Source organism: Haliaeetus leucocephalus, unplaced genomic scaffold (genome assembly GCF_000737465.1).
Source record: "Haliaeetus leucocephalus isolate CR32 unplaced genomic scaffold, Haliaeetus_leucocephalus-4.0 Scaffold840, whole genome shotgun sequence".
Lineage (NCBI taxonomy): Eukaryota > Metazoa > Chordata > Aves > Accipitriformes > Accipitridae > Haliaeetus > Haliaeetus leucocephalus.
In genome coordinates this window covers 1,310,452-1,336,106 of record NW_010973276.1, presented here as the reverse complement: position 1 = coordinate 1,336,106, position 25,655 = coordinate 1,310,452, and the positions used below count along the sequence as shown (strand labels likewise).

The following is a 25,655-nucleotide window of genomic DNA, read 5'->3' as shown; positions in this document are numbered from 1 at the left end:
ACTGGGGCTGGCTGTAATTCCAGTGAGATACTCAGAGGGGCTTTTGCCATGCAGCCCTCTACGGTAATGACCTGAGACTGCTTTTCAGCCTTGGGCCTATCAAGAATACTTGCTTATTTTGCCATAAAATATTAGAATTAGTGTATGGGATCTGACAACAGACGAGTATTGTTTGTTGTTTGAAATGATGGAATACCATAGCAAAACAAGAGTGATTGCTTGCCAGACCTGCAGCACTATTTCCAGCGTTTCCACATGAAAGTCTTCTCTTCTGGTGTGTACTTAGGAAGACTTATTTTTTTCGTTTTGTTTTCTGAAAAAAAGAGCATTTTGCCAATGTTTTCAAGTGATAGAAATGTGACCTTTGAAGGCTTTATTTTTCTCAAAGACGTTTGAAAAGCCCCTTCATTTTGTTGACTTCAGTTACTTTTATTTTTACAGTGCACAAGAAGTAAAAGAACATCCTTTCTTCAAAGGCATTGATTGGCAGCAAGTCTATTTACAAAAGGTAAAGGATTAAGATAGTAACCTTAGCTTACTTGGTAAAGTAGTAGAAGGAAAATAAGCCTACCCAGGTAATGGACAGAAAACTTCAGGGTTCCAGCCCCCAGCACATGTACTCACTTGCACAAATATGTGGAGGATTGTTGATGGAAACTGCTGTATATTCATTACTACAAGTCTTCCTGATTAGTAGTACTGAATTAATTGCTTTTTCAGGGTCAAATGACTGCGTGGTTTCTTCTGCTCTAAACTGTAGGGTTTTTCCCCCAAATTTTTGGAGGAGCATGTATTAAAGGAGTGGAGAACAACTTTGCACTGAAGTTTAATTTCAAGGGATGTACTTTTGCAGAGTCATGTGTAATTTGGGCAAAAAATAAAAAGGCTCTATATAGCTACAGGACGGATTTAAGTACCGTCCATTAATTTGTCTTTAATTGTGCTGCTTTCAATTTCTAGTATCCTCCACCATTGATTCCTCCCCGGGGAGAAGTAAATGCAGCAGATGCTTTTGATATTGGGTCATTTGATGAAGAGGACACTAAAGGCATTAAGGTATACAACTTTAAATGATAGGTAGAAAATGCACTGTGACTTCTGTGCTTAACTTTTCATGTGTGCGTGCCATTCCTTTGCTTCTGGGACTACTGAATGTGCAAGGAATTGCTTTCAAGTTTGGAAACTTAATCCAGGCTGCTATGAAAGAGGTGGCTTGGGCTGGTTGGCTGGTTTGTTGTTGCTTGCCAAGTCCTTATGTTTTATTTTTTTTAGATTGACTGAAATCTACCTTCCTATCAAAAGTTTTATATGATAAAGCAAATATTTCAAATGGTCAGACAACCTCTGGGAAATCCTCAGATTTTCAAGAATACTTAATGGTTTGTAGTTTTGAAAATTGTAATTTGTTTCTGGTAGCTTGGATAAATTGAACTAAACCTTATTTTAATAATGTTACCTCATGATCAGAGAGTGCAGTGGAAAACTCTTAAAAATGACAAACTGTATATTAATGGTAGCAACTTTGTAAGTTAGAAAAGTGATAAAAGAAACTTTCAGGTTCTGATATTATCCAAAACCTAATGAAAACAACAGAAAGGAAAAAATGAGAAGTTAAAGCTGCTGGCCCATTTCTGACTTGCATGGAGGTGGTGTGATGTACCCTGCGTATTCCTCCCCTCTTCTGAAGCTTCCCTCGTACTTTGAGACAGTAGGGGAATCAGTGCTTGTCTTGGGTCTTGTCCCGTTCGTTATTTTTATCATACCCTTCTTCAGTAGAGGAAACTTTATTCTTGTTATTACAGAAGTGAGTCAGGAGAGAAACTAATTGCTCTAAGCTTTATAAGCAAAAAAACATGCTAAGTACTCACTGTGCCTAAAAAGGAACTTTTGTGTCAGTGTCACCTGCTGTAATTACAGAAGTTGGCACAGAAAAGATTTTACGTGTTTGAAGAGAAATGCAGAGAACCCAAGATGTTCTTTATCCCAGAAAACGCCACATCTTCAGCATCAGTGTTAGTCTAACAGGATTCCAGTTTCCTGAAATTCTAGAATACCATAATTCGGAGGAACATTTTGCAAAGAAAAACCAAGTGGTCTTTTTATTTATTGAGGGTATCAGATATTCTCAGAAAGGCCTGTAAATCGTATAGCCAGATCACTTCCATGTAATCTTTGTTCAGGCTGCCTATAAGATAAATTTATTCTTAGTCATGAGTCAGTGAGGGATATCATGTACAGCTTTTTTGCTCTGCACTTTTACTGGGATGTCACAGTCTCTTAGAAGGGAGTGAATAAGTCGTGCCTCTGAGTCAGCTGCAGTCAGAGCTTCCATTAAGGTGTCAGGAGCTGTCTCTGCCCCTGAGGACACCAGTTTTGAGTGTCTTGCTCTCATCTGTTGCCCCTGAGGATTATATTTACACTGCAGAGTGTCCTGTGACACCGAGAAGAACACGTGTTCTTTGAGGTTACAAACTGGAAAGCCAACAGTGGATGGCCATGGCTTTCCCCTCTTACTTGGATGCCGTAAGGAGTTCCTGTAAGCCACTTACACAGAATTGCAGAGAAGTCTTCTGCCTTCAGATCCAATGTGTATTTTCATGCTGTGATACGGCTACGGATCTCTGAAAAGGAGGAGACTGTCTCTCCTGGGAATGTCTGGCCTGGCTGCAGAAGGAGAATTGAGTAAGGCTTTCACGTCCTGCTCCTGCAACTGCTGCTTGCGGCAGCAGCGGCTGGAGTCACTGGGTTTGCTCTGAGCAGCAGCGTGCCTGCATGCCCTTGGGTCGGGATCTGCCTTCCCCTGGCACTCTGCTGCAGTGAGGAGTGGACCCAGCCCTGCCCTCTGTCATATAGTGCAATCTAGTGGGCTTACTGCTGCCTTAACGCGGCAAAGGATGCCTCTTGGTCTTGCTCTCTGAAAGAAAGGTCTAGTTTCTCTACTGATTGACAGAAACTGAAGCAGCGGAGGAGTGGCCATAGAGAGTTTTAAACTCATCCCCAAATGAAAACCTTTAATAAAGTCACAGGGAAAACATTGATCGCTTTTTGTACTGCATCAAAGTGCCTTGTGGCTAAACCCAGAATACGGCTGTGTCCAGCAACAAACAGTCCTTCCTGAAGATTCAGTAATTTTAGTTTCCTGTAGTTAAGGATTAGGGGAGAAAAGAATCTATATAACAAGCAAACAAAGGTCTGCAGCATGTATTGCTGAATTTTGAAGGTTAATTATTAAGAATGTAAAATTAAGCGTGGACGCATGGAAGGCATCGTTGTGTAAAAGATATCTTTTCATTTATTCATGGAAGTTTTGTGCTGAGAAATTTCTTAACGCATTTAGACATTTTGTTAACACTGATTATGCAACGAAGTTAAGAATACCGCTGCTTACATTTAAGTAATTATTTAAATATAAAGTCAAGAGCACATTATGGGACAATGTTGATTAAGGTTTTTAGAGCTATCAAACCAAACAAGTTTTCGAACAGGTGGCCTGTTCTCTGTATATAAATGAATATCTTTGCTTAAATTAGTATCTGTGTCTTCTCTTGTTTGCACCTGTTTGTTCTGGTAAGGTTAGAGTTCAATACATCTTTTAAAATAATACTGTTATATGGGTAACTTAACTATTGGAGATAAGAATAGTAAAAGTTATTAAAATGTTGGGTTTTTATGTTGTTTTTCTCTTGCAAGTTGCTTGATAGTGACCAGGAATTATATAAGAACTTCCCTCTGGTAATATCGGAGCGTTGGCAGCAAGAAGTAGCAGAAACTGTTTATGATGCAGTAAATGCAGACACAGATAAAATTGAGGCCAGAAAAAGGGCTAAAAATAAGCAGCTTGGCCACGAGGAAGGTAATCTGTCAAATACACTTCTCTCCATCTTTCGCTGCTAGATAGTAATTCATGTGTTTGAAGTTTCACACAACAGACTCTCACATTACTGTCATTCACCAGTAATTGTTAGAATTCGTTTAGTCAGTATCATGTTTCTTAAGACTTTTCTTAATGTTTTGAAATGCTGTATGATGACATAATGTTTTGGAAAATCTTTTGTACTCTCTTTTAAAGATTATCATGTACAGCCTTTCACCATTTGTGGTCTATGCTCAGAAAAGAGTATGTGGGATTTAATTTTATGACAAAGGAGCCAAAAAAGAAAACAGAAGGTCCTTTACAGCAAACTTCACTTGTTTGCATGAGGATGTTGCATCACAAACTCTGAACTTTGGATGGCAATATACAGTTCTTTTAACAGTATAATAAGACACATTTTTAAGAACCAAATTCTGTTCTTGGTTACTCCACTGCAGCCACATCAGCTCATGTAATTAAGGCAGAATTGGCTGTGTGTGTGCCTGTGCACATAGAAGCACTGTTGCAAGTCTGGTGAAGGCACATTGAGTCACATCGTGTTTGGGACTGTGTCCTTTCTCAACATAGCACATTTGCAGAATGCTTTTAGGCAGTACCTTGTTTCACATGCTAATGTCTCCTCTTGTTCCAGATTATGCACTTGGGAAGGATTGTATTATGCACGGATACATGCTGAAATTGGGGAACCCGTTTTTGACTCAGTGGCAACGTCGTTACTTTTATCTCTTCCCAAACCGACTTGAATGGCGAGGAGAAGGAGAGTCACGGGTAAGTGAGGTTACTAGAGAGCAGCAGCTTCTAAGGGCATGGAGGGCAGGTGGATGTTGAGGCAAATCTGAGAACTCATACTCAGGCATACCTCCCATGAAAGTAGAGTTTTGTCCAAGTAAATGACCAGTGGATTTGAGTAACTTATCTTAAGTATCAATTTAGTTAATGGGTAGCTATACTGCACTGAGGAAACATAAAGTTGACTTGAGAAACCTGTTTACTTTGTTTTGTTATGTTTTTAAAGGAATTTGGTAGTTCATGGTGCTGTTTTTCATTTAGGACCTCTGGACTATTTATACAAAAAAACATAAACTGGTAAGGTCATAAATGCTATAGCATTTTATTTCAAAGAAAATGCTATAGTAACTTTAGTTTAGTCCAGCTGTGATGATGTGCTAGGCAGATCATTTGTATATTTAGTTAAGTAAGGTTTTGGAATTTCAAAACATTGTTGTCCTCTTACAGTCTATAGGGAAAGGTTTTCTGCAAACTGTTGTGTACGTTTGCTTCTTTGTAAGTATATAGTGCTTAAATATTCCCTTTCAGCTCTTTGAAACAGTAAGATTGTCCTTTTAATAGCAGTAATACTTGGAAAATACATAAAATTATATGCAATTCTCTTGAGGGAAAATAGTGAATATTTTGTTTGTAGACACACCTATTTGTAGATTCTTATTTCATGCTGTCATTACTGGCTTTCTCAGCTTATATTTTGTTGTCTCTGTTGAAGCAACCAAGCCCCTTGCTAAATCTCTTACCTTATAATCTGTCTTTAGTTCATGACCCAGTCTTCAGAAATAAAGAAATGTTTGTGTAATGACTGTTAATGTTCATAACTTAATTTATGTGGGTAGTCCAGAAAAATTAGATAGTGGCTTTATTTGTTGGGCAACAGGTTTTTTTCGAATCATGTCTCTGCTTTTTTGCAAATGCTACAGCAAAACCTACTGACAATGGAACAAATAGTATCTGTTGAAGAAACACAGATTAAAGATAAGAAATGCATCTTACTGAGAATTAAAGGAGGAAAACAGTTTGTCCTACAGTGTGAGGTGAGGTGCTTGTTTTTCAATAACTGTTAATCAGATTGGTTTGCATATGATAAAACAATTGAAAAGTTTTTTAGGTCCTCCGTTACGTATTAACTAAGGGTACTTTAAGAAGCAAAGCTGAACCTAAGCAAAACCAGGGAGCTTTTATCACGCTTGAATTTTGAAAGCAGGAAATCTGCAGCTGTGCCAGTTTCTGTCATGGATTTCAATGGTATTTGGGCCAAAATGTGTTCAGTTTAATAAATAGCTAAAAATTTCAAAACTTCTCAACCTACATGGGCTTCAAAGGCCTTGTTGGCTCGTGTCTCACTGCAGTTATTTGATGGTAGCTAATGTGTTTGCGAGGGAGGAAGTACACAAGTCCTCAAAATGTTTTGACCAGCTGTAGTTGCTGCTGCCTTGCCTGGCTTCAGCGAGGTGATGGAGAAGCAAAGGGCTGCGCATTTTCAATATCCAAAGTTACTCATTCCTTCGGAAAATTAAAATGAGTTGCTTAAAGTGCTATCTAAGAGAGAAGACGCTATTGGCAGTTTACTATGAAGTGCCAAACTACTTCTGTATCTCTTTCAGAGTGACCCAGAATTTGTTCAGTGGAAAAAAGAGCTGACAGAAGCTTTTACTGAGGCACAGAGGTTGCTGCGTCGGGCTCCAAAGTTTCTCAATAAATCTCGCTCAACAGTTGTAGAGCTTTCAAAACCACCGCTCAGCCACAGGAATAGCAATGGTCTGTAGGAGAAACAGAGAACAAAGTTCACTTAGGGCAAGCTACTTCGTGAACAGGCTGAGTTTCACAGAATCCTTATGAATTACTTTGTGCAATCCTGGACGCAGGATGTGCTTAGAAGAGGAAGAATTAGATGTTTACAGCGTGGGATAATGTCAGAACTCTGTCTCTGGAGGTTGTGAAGACTGGAACAATGGCAAGTGAATTCATGCTCCTGGCAGTGGTGGAAATGACCAAGCGTAGAGGCTGCATATTGCTCCCATGCATTCCCGCACCCTGGTGGTGTCTAAAACGTGGTCCGTTACCCTAGAACTACTGATGGAAGGAAGATACTGTTTTCTCTGCAATACCCTTGTTTGGTGCATACCAGGCCTGGAGACTGAAATGGTTACTGCTGGCTAGGATTACACTTGTGTGTGTGATACCGACAAACCCCTCAGCTGTGGAAGGAGCTGCAGACTTGCCATGTTGGATAACCTGTAATCTGTCGTGTTGCCATGTTCTTTCCGACCATTACTGCTGACTTTATAATAACCTTTCTCCATACTGCTGATGATCAACAGTGTGACTCTTATGCACTTCAAAGTACTGAATTCTTACTGTCCTGTGGTTTAAATGTTATTGCTACTTCATGGAAACATTGAACTCAAATTATTCACTTGGTTTGTTGTACTCACTAATAGTAGCTACCACCGTTTTGCTTCTTCTACGTATATGCAGTACTATAACTGACGCAATAGAGTAATAATTGGTGAAGAGGAATTTATGGTAGCTTCATCTAGTGCTCTGTTGTATAAATTGACGATTTCAGCACAGTTTTTAAAGAGCAGATTCCTTTTGACAAGTTTACAGTGAACATAAAGACAGTTCTTTTCCATTTCAGGTCAACTGCACTTTTTAAAAATTAAAAAGGAATTATTAAATCCAATGCATTCTAGTGCATGTACTGGGTTAAAATGTCTGGGTATCTCGGTACGTATTCTGGATCACTCTTCAGTTATGGGACTTGTGGATCCTTCTCTGTTGTACACAAAAACACGAAGCAAGTGTGTTCTCATAGCATAGATATCCCAGACTTTCACTGTAGCTCAGCTCAGGAGGTTCGTGCACACATCACATGGCTTGGCTTGCAAAAGGATTTTTAATTTTCTTTTCTAGAGAGTTCAAACTGTCCACATTGAAAACAGTCTGAGAATACTGAGGATGGAACTGACAAAACAAGCTGATCAAATGCCAGACATATTAATTCTACTTGAGACATCAGTCATGTCATGTGGAAACTCTTGCTAAAGTAAAGATACAATCTCTTAATTGTTAGACAACTTTAAGCATGTGAAGTCAGCCTTTCCCTGGTTATTGTGATGTTTTGCAAGAGATAGGTCAGGGCTTAATTTAAGCTTTTTTCTGATTCAGTAAACACCTTAAAAAACATTTTCTGCCTAAGTACGGTGGTACAACTCTCATGGTTCCTAAAGACGATGGGAATTGCATCTCCGTAAATGGGAGCAGAGGTTGCACCAACAGCTTATTCTGTCCACCTGGTGCGCACAGTTTGTCTAGCTTGTGTTGCTAACAGATAACCACAGAGTTCTAGACCTGTTTCCTTGTAGAAAAGTACAAATGGGCAAAACCAGGAGAATTATTTTGAAAGTGTTTGTTTGTCCTGGACACACTTGTAATAAAATTGGATGTATTTGCTTCTAGAAGTGGGGGTGGCTTAACTCTGCATAGCACGTGCTTTCACAACTGCACGTCATCTGGTGCAGCATTAAAGAAAAAGTGCATTTTGGAAAATACCCCCTGTGAGTTAGGTGATATCTTTTAATGATTTTTTTCCCCATTTATTTTTCAAATTATTCTGTATAAAGAGTACCAGCTTCTTTGTCATTCTTACTGGTAGGTGATGTTTAGCATCTCAGCATCCTCTCTAAAGAGTAGTGTGGTATTTACCAAGGTTTGGAATAGAAAATGTCTCATCTTCCTGGTGCTGACTGTGCACTGGATGTTGTTAAGCTTTTCCTACAATACCATGCAATGCTTTTATTTTTCTTCTTGATTTGGAAAAAAACCTCAGATTGTGATAAAAACCGCTCTTCGTTCTCATGTCACTTGTTCGTACTTTCTTAGTTCGTGACCAGTTCCATTTTTCTCTTTTAGTTGTTTTCCATGGTTGCTTTTTACGCTACTACATCCTTGTTGGCAGAGTTTGCAGTTTCTGATGCAACATACCATAGATTCTGGATGCTGGTGTCTATGAGAAAGGGAGGGACAGATCTGCAGTTGGGAAATTGTGCCTCAGAACGATAGATTTTATATGAAGTGAAGGCTATGTATTGATGCATATTTTGAAGTGTAACAGAATTGGGATAGGCCTAGAACCATGCTTGTTAGCATGGTCCTTAATTGCCTCATCCGGGGACACAGCAGCTGAGCTGTGCCGTCGGTCAGCACCGCTTGCCAATGTCAGATGGGAGCAGAATAGTAAAAGATTTGTTTTTCTTAGTCAACTGATTTATCGACAATTTATAAAAGCTTAATATTTGCGACTCACATATGACTGTGCTGTTAGGACAGAAGGAGAGGTTACCGTAGCGAAAAACCTGCATATGCATGGAGGAAGTTGGAATCCCAGTAACAAGTGGAGTTCTGTGTGGAAGGGACTGGATCTGCTGGTATGGAGGGAAAGCTGGAATTCTGCCCTTCAAAGCAAAATATCAGATACTGCTCTGAACTGATTGTTCCTGGTTTAGGTACCAGATTCTCTGAAGTTTTCTTCTTGGACAAAGATTCTTGGTGGTGTTATTTTACATGAGGGTCTTTAGCTGTATGTGTAGAAAATCTTGTTGAACGCAGAGAACATAAGGCACGGTGTTGCCTTTTACGCATTTTGACCACATTTGTAGGACTGGGGTATTTTCTGTTGTTTTTTTTTTTTTTTAATGCACAGGGAAGTAAAGATAAAAGAAATTAGAGCTTCGGGCATCAACAGAGCTGAGTGAATGATTAAACACAGGCTTTTAAACAAATCATCTGTAAGTCCGTTAAAAAAAAAAAAAATCAGCCATACTGAAGATTTGAGCATGTATGGGAATTGTTTCTTATATTTCAAAATAGAGAATTACATGCCAGATAGAGCCATATTAAACACTCCCCTGACACATCCACATGCCTTCAGTGCTGCAGGGATTATTTTCTAATTATTCTTTGTCTCTGACGTACAAGCTGACAAATGCAGTAAGACTAGATCCTGGAAAGCAAGTGCGTGAGTGATGTGATGGTAGAAATGGTAATTTCTGCAGGAGCTGGGCTTGGGGGGGGCGGTGTCACTGACTTTTAGGAGGGCTGCAGCTCTGTTCTGCTTTTCCTTTCCCTTTGCCTTTCCCTCTACTCTGAGGAAGGGTGATATTTTTCATATGTGGGAGTTGCTGTACATTAATGTCTCACTTCAAGAATAGGGATACAGCAAATTCTAGTTAAAATCAGACTTTTGTGAATTGAAATTTAAGTGCAGGAGAAGCAAAGCACCAGTTATTCCTGCTGCAAGCAGAGTGTAACTGAGGAACCGTTTGGAGCTGGGCGCGAGCTTGGCTGGTGCTGTAAAGTGTTCCACGGACACCGTGTCAGCTGAGGCGTCCCGTCATTGTGGATATAAATAAGGCAATTTTTATTATTCAAATTTATTTGGTAATTATTTGGCAAATTCGTGAAACTGTTAAAGGAACATTTGCTAATTTTATTTTTTTTTAATCCTTCATCTAAGTGTAGGCTATCTGGTTTTTGAAGTATAAAAGCTTCTTCGTACTAGTCATGTTTGAGCTTTATGTCTTGTCACTGGTCTAGCAAAGTCTACGGCTGCAGTCTTACAAGTTACTTCTCAAACCACTGCTGGGAGATAAGCCTTGCTGGTGTAAATATCGGAGCTGATCCATCTTGCATTGACGTTCCTGGTATGTTGCCCCCCGTTAGGCTTCAAAAACAGACTCTGAGCACGCTCATGATTGATAGTTGGATGTGCGGATGGGAAACCTGGCAGGTAGGGACAGCGCTGCGCTTGCGGTGCGAGGGTGACGGCACACAGCTCCAGGAGATCCACCTCAGCTTAGTCGCATTTGAATTTTCCTTCATTTCAGCAACTCTCCACAGCAGAAGTTTTTCTTCTCCCACTTTTTCTGTTGAGGGAGAAAAAAAGGAAATAGGATCATCGGGTTGGTTTTGGTTTTACTATAAATGCAAGTGTTTGCATTCCAGTGCATAGATAATAGGAGACATTGTGTATTTGGTGCTAAAACCAAACCTGTTTATCCGAGTTGCGATCCTGTAAAGTGGATGCTGTTGATGTCCAGTAGAACTGCTTGAGGTGTTGATTTTGCATGGCAGCGTTGCCACCATGAGAAGGGTCGAGGCCCTGATGCGAGTGATGACTTGCATGTTAACGTTTTGTAGGTTTACAGTAAATTAGCTCATGAAAAGTGAAATACCTGGAGCTCTGTGTGTTGCTGTTTTCCTGGCAGCTGATCAGTTTTAGGACTGGATTGTTCTTTAATATCACGTACATATCTATGTACTGCAGATGTTTGCATTCGCACACTGGTTTCACTGTTCCCCACACAGCAGATGGCAATGATACAGTTACTTTAACTCTGAAATGCTCACACTCTAAATATATATGGAGGAAGGACTATTTTGAAGTGTATAGTAGAAAGTAAATAATTCTAGTTGTGTCAATTAATATGAGTCAATTCTACAAATTAAAGAAAAAATCTGAAAAGTGTATTTTGAAAAAGCATAGTATTGATTTTAATATTGTAAAAAAAAAAAGGAAAATATCTAAAGTATACAGAGAACATATGTATATCCAAATGTCTGAAGAATTTCAAGATAATCTACTTTTGTTTTCTGTTGATTTCTATTCCATGGTGTACATATTGCGTGGATTGAACATTGGCTGTTTTAATACTATTGTTAAATTGTATTTTTATTTTGTGTTAAACTAATCACCACAGACTCAGCTTTATTTTGTTTATGTAAAGGTTGCTATGCTATGTAGGTATAAAACCAAGAATTCTATTTTAACAAAAAAGCATTTTATATTATTTATTAAATACGTGTTTCTCCAACTTCTGACATTCCACAGGATTTCTGCTCCGTATATGTATAGAAATGGCAGTTCCTTTCAAGCAGGATCAGTCAGCTTTATTCTGTTTTTCATAATAAAGTCGAAATAGTTTCCATCAGTCTGTCCAGCTTACCCTTCTGTTATGGGCGTAGTGACTTCCAGGCACTGTCAGGACCATCTCGGAGTGCAGTGGCTCGTGAATGCAGAAACATCTGAAAAACCCTTGCAAATAAAACCCTTAGTTGGATGTTTCTAAATTTCTCCTTTATTCCTCAGCATTCCAGAGAGCAAGCTTTTATTCACATGAGTCTGTGCTGGCTTAATGAGAATTAATGGCCTTAAACTGGGGCAAGGAATCGGCTTGATATTTGAAAAAGCTCAGACATCAGCTCAGATATTTGCAAAGCTCTAATTCCAAGGTTAATGAGCGAGTGGACAGGAGAGCCCGGAGAGGCTGCAGAGTTTGGGTGCTGGTGCGGGTCTGCTCAGAGCGCTGGCTTACGTCGGGCTTGTTCTGGGGTAGGGCAGAGATGGGCTAACCGGCATCGATGGTTGCAAAAACCTTTTTACTTGAAACGATTTTTGCTGTTTCAGGGTGATTACTTAGTCTTTAAAAATAGGCTAGAGCCCGTGAAGACAGGAGAGGTGTCCTGTGGAGTGTGGGGGAGCTGGGCGGCCAGGGCCCATGCCTGGCCTTGGCATAGGACCGTGCTCGTCACCTCCGTGCCACAGCCGAGGAGGGGAGCGGGGACCCCCGGGACCCTGGCAGGGACCGTCCCTCGGGGGTGTCGGGAAGGCGAACCTCGTGAGCTGGCCTCTCGCTGCCAGCAACCGTGGGGCAGGCTGGCCAGGTGGGGAGCGGGGCTCAGCCGTGCCGCTGTCCTCTGCGGCATCGGCCCGCCGAGCTAGAGAGCCGGCGGCCTCGGTCTGCCTGCCAGAAGCATTTGCTGGAGCGCTGCAACCGCTGGGCACATCTGTAGATAACCAAAGCAGGCACCTCCTTCCCGAGCAAGGCACAAAAATAGCATGAAATTTGTCAGATAACTCATTTGCTAAAAATAATTCCAGTTGCAATCGTGGCCTCTGCAGTTTGAGGAACACTCAAGGTATTAAAGCATGCGCTTTGAATTTCCACTGTGGTGGAGCTTGAAGTACGTGCTCTTCAGGGCTTAACTGAATGACATCTCGAGGGTGAAATTTGGCTTTTGCCGGCCATGCCACCGAAGCCACCTCTTCTTGTTGAGATGCTGTCCGAAGCAGGGAGGGGACAGCTGCTTTTCCCCCGTAGTAGCTCTTGCCTTGTTTTCCATTTTCCCCTTCTCATGCCTGCCTGGTCATGTTTTGTTTCTGCAGCTGAAGAGTGAGCTGTAGTGTTGAGCCGCTCTGCCCAAGAGCACCCAGAGGGAGGGAGAGGCCAGCGGCGGGTGTGAAATCGCGCCGGTGCCGGTGGGATCGTGGTTTTTTGGCGTAATCCACCAGAAACGTGCCATGATTGGGATAGCGCTGAGCCCAGTGCTGCAAACCTGTCACGTGCCCAAGCAGGGATTCGTTAGAAAACCTGGGGATGGGATCAGAAACCTGGCTGTTCGTCCAGGGTCAGGATCTATCTGGGTTTGTGTAACTCGCTGTACTGCCAGATGGGAAAAGGAGACGGACTGGGTGTAGATAGGGGCTTGCCTGGATGTGGGGCTGGGAGGAGGCTTTCCTGGCTGTAGCAGGCATCTTTTCCTTAAGGAAAGGGAGAGATCAGAGAGCAGGTAAGACGGCAAATAAAAATGAGTCTGAAAAACAGAATAAAGCGAGAGCATCCTAGGAGAGGTATTTTTACGAGCACTGTTTCAGTGACTACATTTGGTCCTTGAAAAAAGGAGCAGATTCACATGAATAGCTACTAGTGATTTAAAGAAATATATTGAAAGAGAACCTGTTTTCAATGTGTAATTTAATGATGAGAAAAGCCAGTATCTGTAAATAACTTTAGATATTGTATCTATGAGAATCATTCTTTGTTTTATGTACTTGGCTCTTTTCATATTTATTGTGCGGAGGAGGGTGTGCCCCGTGCCGGTGTATGCTGCTGCACGTTCCAGTAGTACTTCTCACAGAGACTATCTTCAGAGTTTACAGTCCTCGGCGATTTGTGACTGATGTGCCACACTTAGTTAATTCCGCCATTATTTTTTTAAAGGATTATTTTGGCACAGCTAAGCTGCTTCTGTGTGTTGGTCAGTACAACTGCTCTCATACGACGAGAACCCCAATAAAAACCGTCCTTTGCGTGTGTGCTGCCGCCTGGTTCTTTCGGTCTTGCCTGCCCCTTCCCGCGCAGCCGGCGGGGCTGTGCCGGGCTGCCTGACCCCCTGCGCCCCGTTGCCCCTGGCTGCCCCGCACAGAGGTAAGTCCTTTGCTGGCTGGAGAAGCCGCCATTCACGTGCACGGTGTTTGTTCGTGCTTTTTCCCACGGGTGGCTGCTGGGGGACGCGCTGGCTGTTTCCTGCCGATGGGATGGTGCCCGCTACGGCGAGGAGGGCCCTGGAGGTGATCTTCATCCCGCTGTGCTGGAGCAGCACAAAAAATGGCCCTGGCAGGGACTATGAGGTGTGTTACGGGTGATGAACAGTGGCTTTCTGAAGGCGCGGGAGGGACCCTGATGCTCGGTGCTGAGGGGCACCCCAGCAGCAACCGTCCCTGCGCACAGCCAGGCTCCCCGTGGCTGTGGTGCCATCGGGGACCATGTGAAGGATCATCCAAAACCACATGTCCTTGTGCCATTCCCACGTGGAAATGGGGTTTGGTGAGATGCCTGGGGCAAACCTTGGTCTCCTGCCAGGCAACTACAGACTAACAATCCTATTTCCTTTTTTATTAACAGAGTTTTTCCAGCTGTCGGTGCTGGTGCCCTGGGCATGTCCCTGGAGCTCTTCGGGAGAGATGCAGAGCGGAGGAGGGTGGGTTACATCTTTGCAGCTGGCCTTGGCCTGATCCTGCACCCCCGGCTGGGTGTTGAATGCTGGCGGCGGCTGCGCTGGGGCAGGTGGGACGCAGGTCCTGCTGGTCATGTCCCCCCCCCGGAGGGTCACCGTCTGCCCCGCGTGGTCACCCGATGGCCCCTCTGTGTGCTGTGCCCCTGGCAGAGCTCTGCAGGGAGGTGAGGCTGGGGATGGCGGTGCCAGGCACCCCCCCACCCCGCGGCAGGCAGGGCTGCCCGCTGCCTCCCCACCTGCCCCGGCCGGGCTGCCGGCCGCGTTGGCGTTAGCACCGCGGTGACTTCTTCTTTCCACCGACGGGAGGTTATTTTGAGCGCTGCTCTCGGGTCCCTCCCCAGCTCAGCCTCCCCCATCTCAGGGCTGGGGCTGGCAGGGGGGGGGAGCCGGGGTGCTCAAGGGAGCCCCGTACCGAAGCTCTGACCTGCCGTCCCAGGGGACAGCTTGGGGTCCCCTCCTGCAGCAGCAGAGCACCCTGGGCTGGCTCACGTCAACCTACAGCGGTTCCCCCACTTCTGCGGGGTGCAAACGTGTGCACCCAGGAGGGCGCGAACACGCGTGCCGGGGAGGGCACGGGTGACACACGCATGTGCCGGGCGGTGCAGAGAGGCCAGGGAACGGGAGGGCCCCGCGATGCCATCGCCTCTCCCCAGCCGAGGCCCCGGTGTCACCGGCGTGGTTATTTTTAGCGGTGACATGTGTCACCTCAGCTGCCGCTGTGGCAGGGGGGCGGTGGGGGGAAGCACACGCTGCCCCGCTGCCGCCGCTCGCCCGCACGCCGCCTTCGCTCTCCGGCTCCCTGGGGGTCCCGCACCGGTGGCAGAGCCCGGTGCCAGCGTGGGCTGTCAGCCCCCCCGTGCCTGCAGCCCCCCACCCAGGTACGGGCACTCTGGGGGGGGGACTTTGGGGTGGGGGGCCGGGATCAGGGTCTGAAAGGAGCTTTTTGGGTGTGCTGGAAGCCAAACCGTGGGCCCCTCGGCAGGAAGGGCTATTTTTAGATGGGAATGGATGGCGATAGTGGCAGCCCCGGCTCTGGGAGCGGCTTCCAGCCACCGGTGTGTGCCGGGAAGAGGTGCCTGGGAGGGCTGCGATGGGAGCGGGGACAGGGATGGGGACAGTGCTCCCTGCCCTGTGCAGGAGGGCGATTGGGGGTTACTCGATGGCCTTGGCTCTTGGCACCCACCAGGAAGGCAGCGGGTCCCGGGTGGCAGCAGGAGCAAGTACCCGGTCAGCTTCTGCATGGGGACCAGACCCAAACGGGGCTGCATCCTGCTCCCTGGGTGAAGGGAGCCGGAGTGGTGGTGATGGTGATCCCCGGCCCTTGTTCATGCCATGCTGTGTGCTGGGTCGAGGCATGTCCCCCTCTGTGCCTCAGTTTCCTCTTGTGCAGAGCAGGACTGAGGATCCAGCTCCAGCTGGTGGGTGCAGGGTGCCCTGCCGCAGGGACCCTCCGGGCTCAGGGCTCCGGCTGTGCCGTTCGGGGCTGGCTCTCCCCTGCGGCCTCAGAGCCCTGGCTGGGGGGACAGTGTGGGGGCAGTGCCGGTCCCCGACGGGAGTGAGGGCACGTGGCGCCTGGGGCTGCCGCCCGAGAAGGCAAGTGACATTCCTCAGCCGGCTCCTGGCCGCTCCCGGCGCTCCTGCCCTTTACTGTACAAGGAGATGTGGCTGCCGGCGCGAGCGGCAGGGCCAGATGAGCCCTGACCCGCTCGGTGCATGAATGATCTTGACAGGTGAAGCTGGGAGCAGCCCGAAACGGGGCATGGGCGGGCTCCCACGGCCACCTTGTGCCACTCAGGCCAGGGCAGTGGGGTCCCAACACCACCCTGGTGCCACCGACACCCAGTACCACCACCTCCCCTCCAAACGACTGCCATACGACCCGTCCCCCCGTGCCATGGCTGCCGTGCCACACCTGGTGCCGCGAGCGCAGACTGGGGCTATGCCCGGCAAGGTCATGGTCTGCCGGCCCCGGCACAGCCTCTGGCATGGCCCCAGGGCCAGCGGGAGCCCCTGGCTAACTTTCTCCTCTCTCTCTGCCTCATGCACCCGGTGCGGCCCCACGGCTCTCCGTACAGCACCGACCCACCTCCCTGCCGGCATGGCCATCTCCTCGCGCCTGGCGCTCTGGGAGCAGAAGGAAAGTCTCGGTCCAGGATGGCACCAGCGGTGTTTTGGGGCTGGATGTTCACAGGCTGCCAGGGGGCTTGGTGCCGGGGGGGGGGGGCGCCCCGCAGCCAGCCTGCCGCACGCCTCTGGGGTCGGCGTCCCCTCGGCTCCCCGCGCACGTTGCTCATGCTGTGTCCAACCCTGCCGGCTCCGGGCACCTTTGCAGGCTGAATGTTCTAGTTTGAGCGATTTTGCTGCTGTTCACAGCGTGCAGTTCCCTGCAGGGCCGAGACTCATGGGAGTCTGCAGGGCTTGGTGCTGGTGCTGCTGTGCAGTGGTGCGGCGGGGAAAGCCTTTTGCTGTGGGAGCTGTGGGAAGTGGGGCTGGGTTTCAGCTTGGGGCCTGGCATGGAGGGACCTGCAGGTCTGCATGTGGCCGTGGTGATGCCGGGAGGCGCTTCTTGACTCGCTGCAGCTGGGACGGTTCCTCCCATGGCCATGCCGGAGCTGCTGGGTGTCGGGCAGAGCCGGCAGCACATGTGGGCTCCCCGCAGCACCCAGCCCTTGGCGGTGTGTGGAAACTTCGGAGCTTCTCTGTGGGGCTTTTCTTTGTGCTTTTCCTCCTGCTCGCCACAGTCTGGTGCTCATGGGTGGCCCGTGGCCTCGCCGGCAACCTGCAGGATGCCTGTGGCCAGCCCCACCAGCGGAGCGGGGTGCTGATGCTCCGCTGCTCGTGCCACTAATGTCCCCAAGGGGCTGGCTTTACCGGGGCTCCTGTCCCTATGCCATGCCCCGTAACCCAGCCTCTGCTCCTGCAAACAGATACGGGACGAGGACCGGGTGCCACCCCCATCTGCCCTCCCCCTGCTCCTGTCGGTCATCCCTGGGGGGTTCATCAAGCAGCTCGTGCGGGAGACCGAGAAGGAGGCGAAGGCGGCAAAACTGAAGAAGGAAACCAAGGTGAGTGTGAAAGAGGAGGTGGGTGGTGCTGAACCCTATGCAGCACTGGGGTGTCCTGCCTTGGTGCTGGCTGTCCCCAGCCCAGAGCAGTTCCTTGGGGGCTGGGGGGCTGCAGGGCCCCACGACACCGGCCCCAGCCAGGAGCCTGAGGCTTTTTTTCGCACGAGTGGGGTTGGATGGCGAGGCTGGGGCTCACAGCGTGCCGTCGGCCACAGGCCAGCCGCCAGCCTTGAGCAATTCATGCTGGAGACTTCGTTAATGCAGCTTGCCATTCCTGACTTGCTTAATTGGAAGGCGAGTAATTAAGCGGAGCATGAGGCTCTCCAGTTCAGCTCGCTGAGCGCAGGAAGGGGAGTGTGCGGGGCGTCCCTGGGCACAGAACCGAGTGGTGACCCAGGACATGGGATGGGTCCCCAGGAGGGATGGGATGTGGCCAAGTAGGAGGGAGGAGGAGGAAGAGGAGGAGGAGGAGGATGCCACCGCCGACTGCAGCTGTGCAGCCAGGTCTGAGCAGCCACCCACAGCCATCAGCCATGCCCAGAGCGAGTGGGTCAGAGCTGGAGCTGTGTGTCTTGCCAGGCTGTGCTCAGCACGGGCATCCCGCACTGGGCTTTCACCCTGTCCCCCTCAGACCCGGCTCCTCTCCTTTGCTTGGCAGCCCACAGGAGAGGACGGCGAGGCCCAAGCCGGGGACGGCCCAGCTGCTGGAGGCAAGGCGGTCAGCAAGGGGCAGTCGCTGCAGAACGGGCTGCACGCAGAGGGGCAGGGGGGCGAAGGGGTCGTGGCCCCCCCACGCAAGGAGTTGTGGCCCAGGAGGGCTGCGCTGGGGGCCGTCCCCAGCAAAGGCCCATCCCCTGCGCCTGGCCCAGTAGCGGCTGTCCCCAAACCAGCGGAGACCCCTTGCCCGGAGGCTCCCAAGGCAGCGAAGCCGTCGTGCCCTGAGAAGAGCCCCAAGGACCCCCACCCGAGGGGCAGCCCCCCGCCTCCAGCCCCAGCACCCAGAAAGGACCCCCAGCGCTGCAGCAAAATCCCAGCAAAGGAGGGAGACGCACCCAAGGGGACGGGCCCCGAGAGCACCAAGGAGGAGGGGGCACCCCTGAGCCACGAGGAGCCCCCAGCCAAGGAGACAGCCAAGAGGGAGCCGGGGCTGGCCAGGAAGGAGCCGGAGAAGATGAAGAAAGATGTCGAAGGTGGCAAGAAGGAGCCAAGGGAAATCAAAAAGCCTGGAAAAACTGCAACCAAGTCAGAGGGGCTGAAGGGGGAGCCAGGAGGAATCCAAGAAAAGTCAGAAGATGTGGCAAAGGAGGTGGGGAAGGCGAAGGAAGAGCCAGGAGAGGGTAAAGAGACACCAGGAGAGAGCAAAGAAACAGGCGAGAGCACGGACAAGGAGCAGGTAACGTGTCCGCAGACCTGCCAGGCTGTTACCCCGTGTCTTGGGCCACTGATGCCATTTTTCTGGTTTCATGCAGCTCTTCCCATTTGCGTAGGCTCAGCAGGGGGCCAGGGGAAGGTTCCCCCTGGGAACGGTGCCCGGCTGCGAGCATCCCTGACCCCGAATGATCCTGCCGGGGAGGGGCAGGGGTTCTGGCTGGAAGTGTTCTGACCGTGGGGCAAATGCAGTTTGTCCAGCTCAGTTTTCCACTGGTTCCTGTACGATTCCCCTCTCTCCTCCCCGCAGGCTCCAAGGGATGTTTGGTACGAAGCGGAGAAGGTCTGGCTCATCCAGCAGGATGGATTCACGCTCGGTAACTTGCCTTCCTCTGCCCTCACTTTCCAGCACCGAAGATAAGAGGTGTCTCCAGCCTGGCTGTGTGTCGGGAGCAGGGTGGGCGCCCGGTGCTGTGCCAGCGCTGTGCCGCGGCCATACCTCAGCGGGGCCATGGTTGGAGACGGCCCATTGGCAGCTCCTCATGCCGCAGCCGGCTCTGCCCTGAGCTTCCTCGGCCGTACCGCACTGGAGGGACTCATCGGCCTCTCGTTGCAGCCACGCAGCTGAAGCCAGACGTGGGGACGCCCGAGCTGCCGGCAGGGAGGGTGAGGGTGCGCCGGGAGGCGGACGGCAGCGTCACCGAGGTGGATGAGGACAGCGTGCAGCGGGTGAGTCCCCTCCTCGGTTTTGGCCGGCGCGGGGTTGGGAGCCCTGCCCTCACCGCCTGGTGCGTGGCAGTGCCCGGGCAGGATTAGACCCAGGCAACCCCGGCGCTCCAGCCGTCGTCCTGGACTGGATGAGTCCGGGGTGCCGGTGGGGTCCGGCACGAGCCGTGCCACGATGGCAGAGCTGGAGCGGGGGCTCTGGCTCTCTTCCTGCAGACTAACCCCCCCAGCCTGGATTACGCCGAGGACCTGGCTGCGCTCGTCAACCTTAACGAGTGCAGCGCCATGAACACGCTGCAGCAGCGCTACCAGGCCCGGCTGCCCTACACCCGCGCCGGGCCCAGCCTCGTGGCCATCAGGCCCAGCTTCGCCGCCAGCAGCACCTCGGGGAAGGTGAGCGGGGAGACCTGGGGGGGTGTGGGCCGGGATCTCCCGTGGGAAGCGGTCACCGACCCCCGTGGGGACAGCGGCGGAGGGCGCCGGGCGCTGCCGTGCCGGCAGATGGCACCGTGCGACCGTCACAGCGCGCGGCCGGGACACGCGGGGGGTGCTCGGGGCGGGGGATGCGCTGAGGACACTCGGGACCGGGGGCGCTCGGGGCCCGGGGGGATAGGGGCCGGGGATGCTCCGGGCCGGGGATGCTCGGGGTCCGGGATGCTCTGAGGTTACTCGGGGCTGGGATCATTCGGGGTCAGGGATGCTCGCAGCTGGGCACCGCTCCCAGCACAGAAGTTTTCCTGGCTTCCAGGAGAAAATCACTGCCTTGCTGTGACTGCACCCCCCAAGCAGTCTGGGGGGGGGGACGGGGCTGGGGAGGGAACGGGCCCAGGGCTTTGCCTTGGCAGAGCTTTTGCTCACAGGCAAGCCGGAGCGGGTCCTGGGGTGGGTCCCCAAACCTCTCTCCGGCGCTGGTGCGGTGAGGCTAGGCTTGCAGGGCTGGGCAGCGTTTCCCCTTGCCCTGGGAATCTTGGGGGGGTTCTGCACCTTGGGGAGAAACCATCACCCTGAGTGTGACGTGCCTTCGGGATTTGCTATACAAGAAGCCTGTTTTGGGATGTGCTCTCCCACTCTCTCCCTGCCCACAGGTGTTCAAGGGGAAGCGGGACAACATGCCCCCGCACATCTGCTCGGTGGCACAGAGAGCCTACAGGAACCTGCTGATGCAGCGGCAGGATCAGGCCATCGTGCCCCTGGGGCGCAGCGGGGCTGGCAAGACCACGTGCTGCCAGAGCGCCCTGGAGTATCTGGTGGGCATGGCGGGCAGTGTGGACAGCACGGTCTCAGGTACGGGGCCGGGCAGCCGCTGCAAGCTCGGAGCCCCGGCAGCAATGCACCAAGCACTGGCAGCGGGACTGCAGGGTGCTTGGCACTGGGCAGTCAGCACACGGAAAGTGTCCGTGCAGGCTGGAGAGTGCATGCTAATGCAAAGGTGATTCTGCTTCCCTCCAATGGCCTTCATTTGACCCGTTCCCGCTCTGATTTGTGCCTCATTGGGGTGGCTCGGTGCGGCTGTACAAGCGCAGCACAGGCCGGTGGGGCGCGGGGCTGCAGCCCGGAGACAGGCGAGCAGTGGGGCTGTGAGTGCCGCTGCCGCTTATCCATCCCAGACCCAACAGATCTGCTATTTTGATAAACACCCGAGTAAGCACCACAAGGGAATTACTTGCATGCTTGGGGCAGCACTTTTCCCATCTGATCAAGTTACTGGTGACGTGAGAGGAAGCGCTGTTAAGCAATCAGTAGCTTTAGAGGGCAGGTTTGGATTTCGGAGGTCTGGGTGAGCTCCGGGCACACCATGCTCTTGAAAAGGGCTGATGAGTGGCCTGGAGCAGGGTGGCATGTCCCCCCTGGCCAGCGCACATGTGCCCTTGTGGAGCAGGATGCTAATAACCCCATTCCCAGCTGGTGCCCTGGGTCCCTGTGCGCTGGGACAGGGTCCTGGGAGGAGCATGCAGAGGTGCAGCCAGGAGGAGAAGCTTCCTCCGGCACCTGTTTGCAGCCTTGAGGCTGCACTGGTGCAGCGGTGGTAGGGTCTGGCTTTCTCCCAGCGAGCACCAGAGAGATGCAGGGCTGCAGCCATCTCAGGGTGACTCAGGGGGCTGCTGGTGCTGGTTTTGCAGTGGAGAAGATCCAGGCGATGTTCACAGTCCTGGGAGCCTTTGGGTCAGTGACCACCGGCCACAGCAGCAGCTCCACGCGCTTCTCCATGGTCCTGTCACTGGATTTCAGTGCCACCGGCCATATAACCGCTGCTCACCTCCAGGTACCCCATGGGCCCTGTCGCCTGGGTGAGACGGGAGGGCTGTGGCTGAACCCGGGGGTCCTCAAGATGGGGGTGAACAGCCCCTGCGTTGCTTCCTGGCCAGGCTGAGGGCAAGAGGGGTGATGCTCTGCTCTGCTCTGCTTCTCCTCCCGGACCAAAGGTACCCCAAATCGCAGCTGAGCAGGAGCTCTGTCAGTAGTGTGGCAGGGTCCCCCACAGGCCATCATCCCCTCCCCTGGCAGGGAGTGCAGAACAGCACTGGAATGAAATGTTTATGAGGAAATGTATAATTTAGCATTTCATTAGCAGCACCTTACATGTCAGCCTTGAGCAGAAGCCTCTGAGGGCTTTTATCACCGTCAGGGCTGTTATGCAAAGGCACTTTAATCAGAGCTGTCTGTGCCCCCGGGGCTCGTCTGATGGAGAAGAAGGCTTGAGCCACTGCCTGCTGGGGGGAACACCAGGGCTTCCCATGGCTGCCCCATTGCTGCCCCCGCTCTGCCCCAGGCACCGGCAGGGAGTTGATGGCCGGCATGGCCATCCTTGTGCGGCAGCAGAAACGTGCCCCCCGGGAGCATTCACTTTCTGGACCACCAGTACCATCCTGGGATGCTCGTGAGAGGATGGGACAGTCGGGGCGGGGGGGTTGGTCCCAGCCATGCAGGCACTTGTTCCTGGTGTCAGTGCTGGCACAGAACAGCCTTGATGAGGCTGGAGGCTCATCTAGGCTTGTCCCAAGCCCAGGCAATGGCTGATCCGGACACTGTAGCATCTTTGCTGGGGCCATCACATTGTCCAGACCTCTGGAGGCAGAGAGGGACCCTGGGTGTTGCACCCATGTGCTGAAACGTTGCCCTTTGGTGCATGCCTGAGGCACAATTTGGCTCTTGCTTGCATGCCCTGCGGCACACAGCCCTGGGCTGGAGGAGCAGCCTCCGAAGCTAGCCGTGGCCCTGCAAGGAGAAATCCAGCCCCTCCTTGACAGCTCCCAGTAGCATCTCCCCGTCTCCGGGTGCCACTGTCCCCTCTCTTCCCTGTGTGCCTGGATGCCCTGGCACACTGGCCACCCTGCCTGCACGCTGGGGGCTTCCACTCACGCCTGCCTCTGCTCCCTTCCCAGACCATGCTGCTGGAGAGGGGCCGCGTCGCCCAGCAGCCCAACGGTGAGAGCAGCTTCAACATCTTCCCCCTGATGCTGGCAGGGCTGGATGCGGCACACAGGTGGGTGTACGGCTCCCGCAGCACTGGGCAGCTCTGCTCCTCGCCTGGCTGCTCAGCTGATGGGTACTCCCATCGCCGAGGGGTTCCCCTGTGATTTATACTCAAGTTTGCTCTTGGGTATAAGAGACCTCTCTGATAAGAAAGAGATTGTGAGAGTGATCACATTAGCGATGCTGCAGGGATATTTATACACTTATATATTAGAGATTTTCCAGGAAATGGGCATTTTCTGGTGCTTTTTTTGCCCCTTCACTAAAACTGAAATTGGGCTGATCAAATGAGGTAGAGGTCTCTCTCCCTGCTCACTTCTGGCTCTCCCCATAAGCTGTGCGTCCCTGGGCTATGCCAGGCGAAGGGGCATCTGCTGCCGGCTCCATCCCTCTACATGGGGCAGAGCCACAGCAGCCTTTCCCATCAACGTCCCTCAGACATTGCCGTAAAGGGGCTCTGTGGGTGTTGGAGATGCTCCCTGGGGAGAGGGCAGGAGGTTTGGGGAGTGCTGGGGGAAGGCAAGGAGGGAGCTTGAGTCTCATTTTCTGTACCTGCTTCCAGGACGGTGCTGCACTTGCACCAGGTGGCTGAAAGCAACTCCTTTGGGATCAAGCCGTTTGTGAAGGTAGGGAGAAATGCCAGTGCTGCACGGCCACCCCCTTTGTCACCCCTGGTTAGAGGACAGGTTGGGGTCCTTGGCTGCTGGGCAACTCGGGATGGTGCTGCCGTACCGGGTGCATGAAGGGAGAGAGCAAATGTTGGGGTGTGAGGCAAGGTCTGCCCAAACAGCCTCCAGCACCCCTCTGACAGCCTGGTGGGAGCAGGGGAGATGCCAGGACCGGGGCTGCCGCTGCCTGGTGTCTGTGATCAGGTTTTGGACACCCCCAGTCCACCCCGGGGATGGAACCTGCTGCTCTGTGGCCAACAATACCTGATGGTTTTTTCTTGTGGCAGCAGCTCCTGAGGGGCAAGCGCATCCTTTGGAGGGCCCAGAATGCAATTTTTAGAGGCTAAAAGTACTGTGGTTGATTTCCAGCACCAGCTCCTTATTAGTGTGAGCCGTTTGCAAAGACCAGGCAGATCGCTTACGAGCCACAGCGCTGGCATGAGTAGCAGCAATTCGCAGTTGCATCATCTATTGATGAATTCAGTATTCAATGTTCATTAGGGAGGACCTGCTCTGGTCCAGAGAGAGCAGCGGCTCTCATGGAGGGCACGGCGAGGTACCGTGGGTCCTCGCCTTGCTCATGCAGCAGCAGATTTGGGTTCAGAGATGGGGTTTTACCCTCCTTTCACAGCCCCCGATTCCTGTGGGTTCCCCATCCCAGCACGGAGGGGTTTCCCTCTGGGATGCAGAGGGTCAGCAGGAGCCAGGCAGCACTGGCTCTGAGCAGCATCTCTTCAGTCCAGGGAGTGTGAGCTCTGCAAAGGGGACAAGATGAGCGCTGTCCCCACCACTGCTTCTCCTTCCCAGCAATGTTCCCCGCAGTGCATGCACATCCCTGGAAAGCTGGGCTTGGTCGTTTGGTTCAGCACGGCACGGGGTGGTTGTCCGAGGAGAACCCAGGATGCTAGGGATGGGGATGTGGAAGGATGAATGGCCCAAAATCTCCCCAGGGGATGAAATCCTGCACCAGAACCTGGCCTGGCTGAACAGGGACGTTGGTAGTACTTTGTTCACCTGCTCTGGAACCAGCCCAGAAGGAAAGCCAGAGAGGTGGCGTGCTGTGTCTGGGTTCAGTTGGAGTTTGTGGAAATTTGTCAGATTTTCCTTTCTGAATGGTGCTCTGGATGCTGAGACTAAAGATCTAATTGGCGGCATCCCAGCCTTCATCCCCACAGCCAGTGGGGATAGATAACCCCTGCAGGGACACCGGTGTCACAAGTATTTAGGGTATTTGTTTGTGTCTGGAGAAATCGCAGACCTCAGCTCTGTTTTTTCATTAGTAGCTGCCCCGTAGGCCTCTGCAGGAGCTGGAATCCTTTAGTCGAGGCAGGCTGGTCCTTGCCAGGATAGGGATGCTGCCTGCTGGAGCCCGCGTGCAGTGTCTGGCCCTGGGGCTGCATGTGTCTGCACAAAACAGCCTCAGTTCAGGCAGAGAAAGCCCTGATCTCGCTGTGAGGCTGCGTTTGCGAAAAAAAAATTGCAGGACTTGTGGACAGGGCTGCCGTGGTTGGAGGTGGGCAGCTGAGGTCCTGCTGGTGGCTGGAAGGTGTTCAGCTGGCCCCAGCTCACCTGTGAGTGGGTGTATTTAGTGAGAAGGTATAAAATGTCTATCTCCAACTGCCGCTTAATGTAGTGAGCATCTGTAGACACTCCTCAAGTGGGAATTATGTAGTGTTGTACAAGGAGAAGATGTACCCAGGCTTGCTCCTAGCACCAGGCTCTCGAGGAACCTGGCAGGGGCTTCTCCCACTGCTGTCAAACTGTTCCTAGGGTCCCTTATTGCCTTTTCCTTGCTGGCCACATGGCTTTTGTATGCTTTTTGCATTCCCCCCC

The 25,655-nt window shown here is 51.1% G+C and overlaps 2 protein-coding genes across 2 annotated transcripts in view; both read left to right on the top strand.

Moving 5' to 3' along the window:
• ADRBK2 (adrenergic, beta, receptor kinase 2) overlaps positions 1 to 7,332 on the top strand; it is a 71,854-nt gene extending 64,522 nt beyond the window's left edge. The window contains exons 16-21 of the mRNA XM_010582049.1: positions 442 to 508; positions 961 to 1,056; positions 3,691 to 3,853; positions 4,506 to 4,642; positions 5,584 to 5,697; positions 6,268 to 7,332. Of these exons, the coding sequence (XP_010580351.1) occupies positions 442 to 508; positions 961 to 1,056; positions 3,691 to 3,853; positions 4,506 to 4,642; positions 5,584 to 5,697; positions 6,268 to 6,429 (739 nt within the window). The 3' untranslated portion in view covers positions 6,430 to 7,332. The remainder of the gene's footprint in view (positions 1 to 441; positions 509 to 960; positions 1,057 to 3,690; positions 3,854 to 4,505; positions 4,643 to 5,583; positions 5,698 to 6,267) is intronic.
• A 9,287-nt stretch (positions 7,333 to 16,619) lies between these two features.
• Positions 16,620 to 25,655, top strand: part of MYO18B (myosin XVIIIB) — a 74,475-nt gene continuing 65,439 nt past the window's right edge. Inside the window, exons 1-10 of the mRNA XM_010582262.1 lie at positions 16,620 to 16,656; positions 17,447 to 17,586; positions 18,245 to 18,979; positions 19,265 to 19,331; positions 19,571 to 19,683; positions 19,897 to 20,073; positions 20,766 to 20,964; positions 21,801 to 21,943; positions 23,064 to 23,164; positions 23,717 to 23,780. Of these exons, the coding sequence (XP_010580564.1) occupies positions 16,620 to 16,656; positions 17,447 to 17,586; positions 18,245 to 18,979; positions 19,265 to 19,331; positions 19,571 to 19,683; positions 19,897 to 20,073; positions 20,766 to 20,964; positions 21,801 to 21,943; positions 23,064 to 23,164; positions 23,717 to 23,780 (1,776 nt within the window). The remainder of the gene's footprint in view (positions 16,657 to 17,446; positions 17,587 to 18,244; positions 18,980 to 19,264; positions 19,332 to 19,570; positions 19,684 to 19,896; positions 20,074 to 20,765; positions 20,965 to 21,800; positions 21,944 to 23,063; positions 23,165 to 23,716; positions 23,781 to 25,655) is intronic.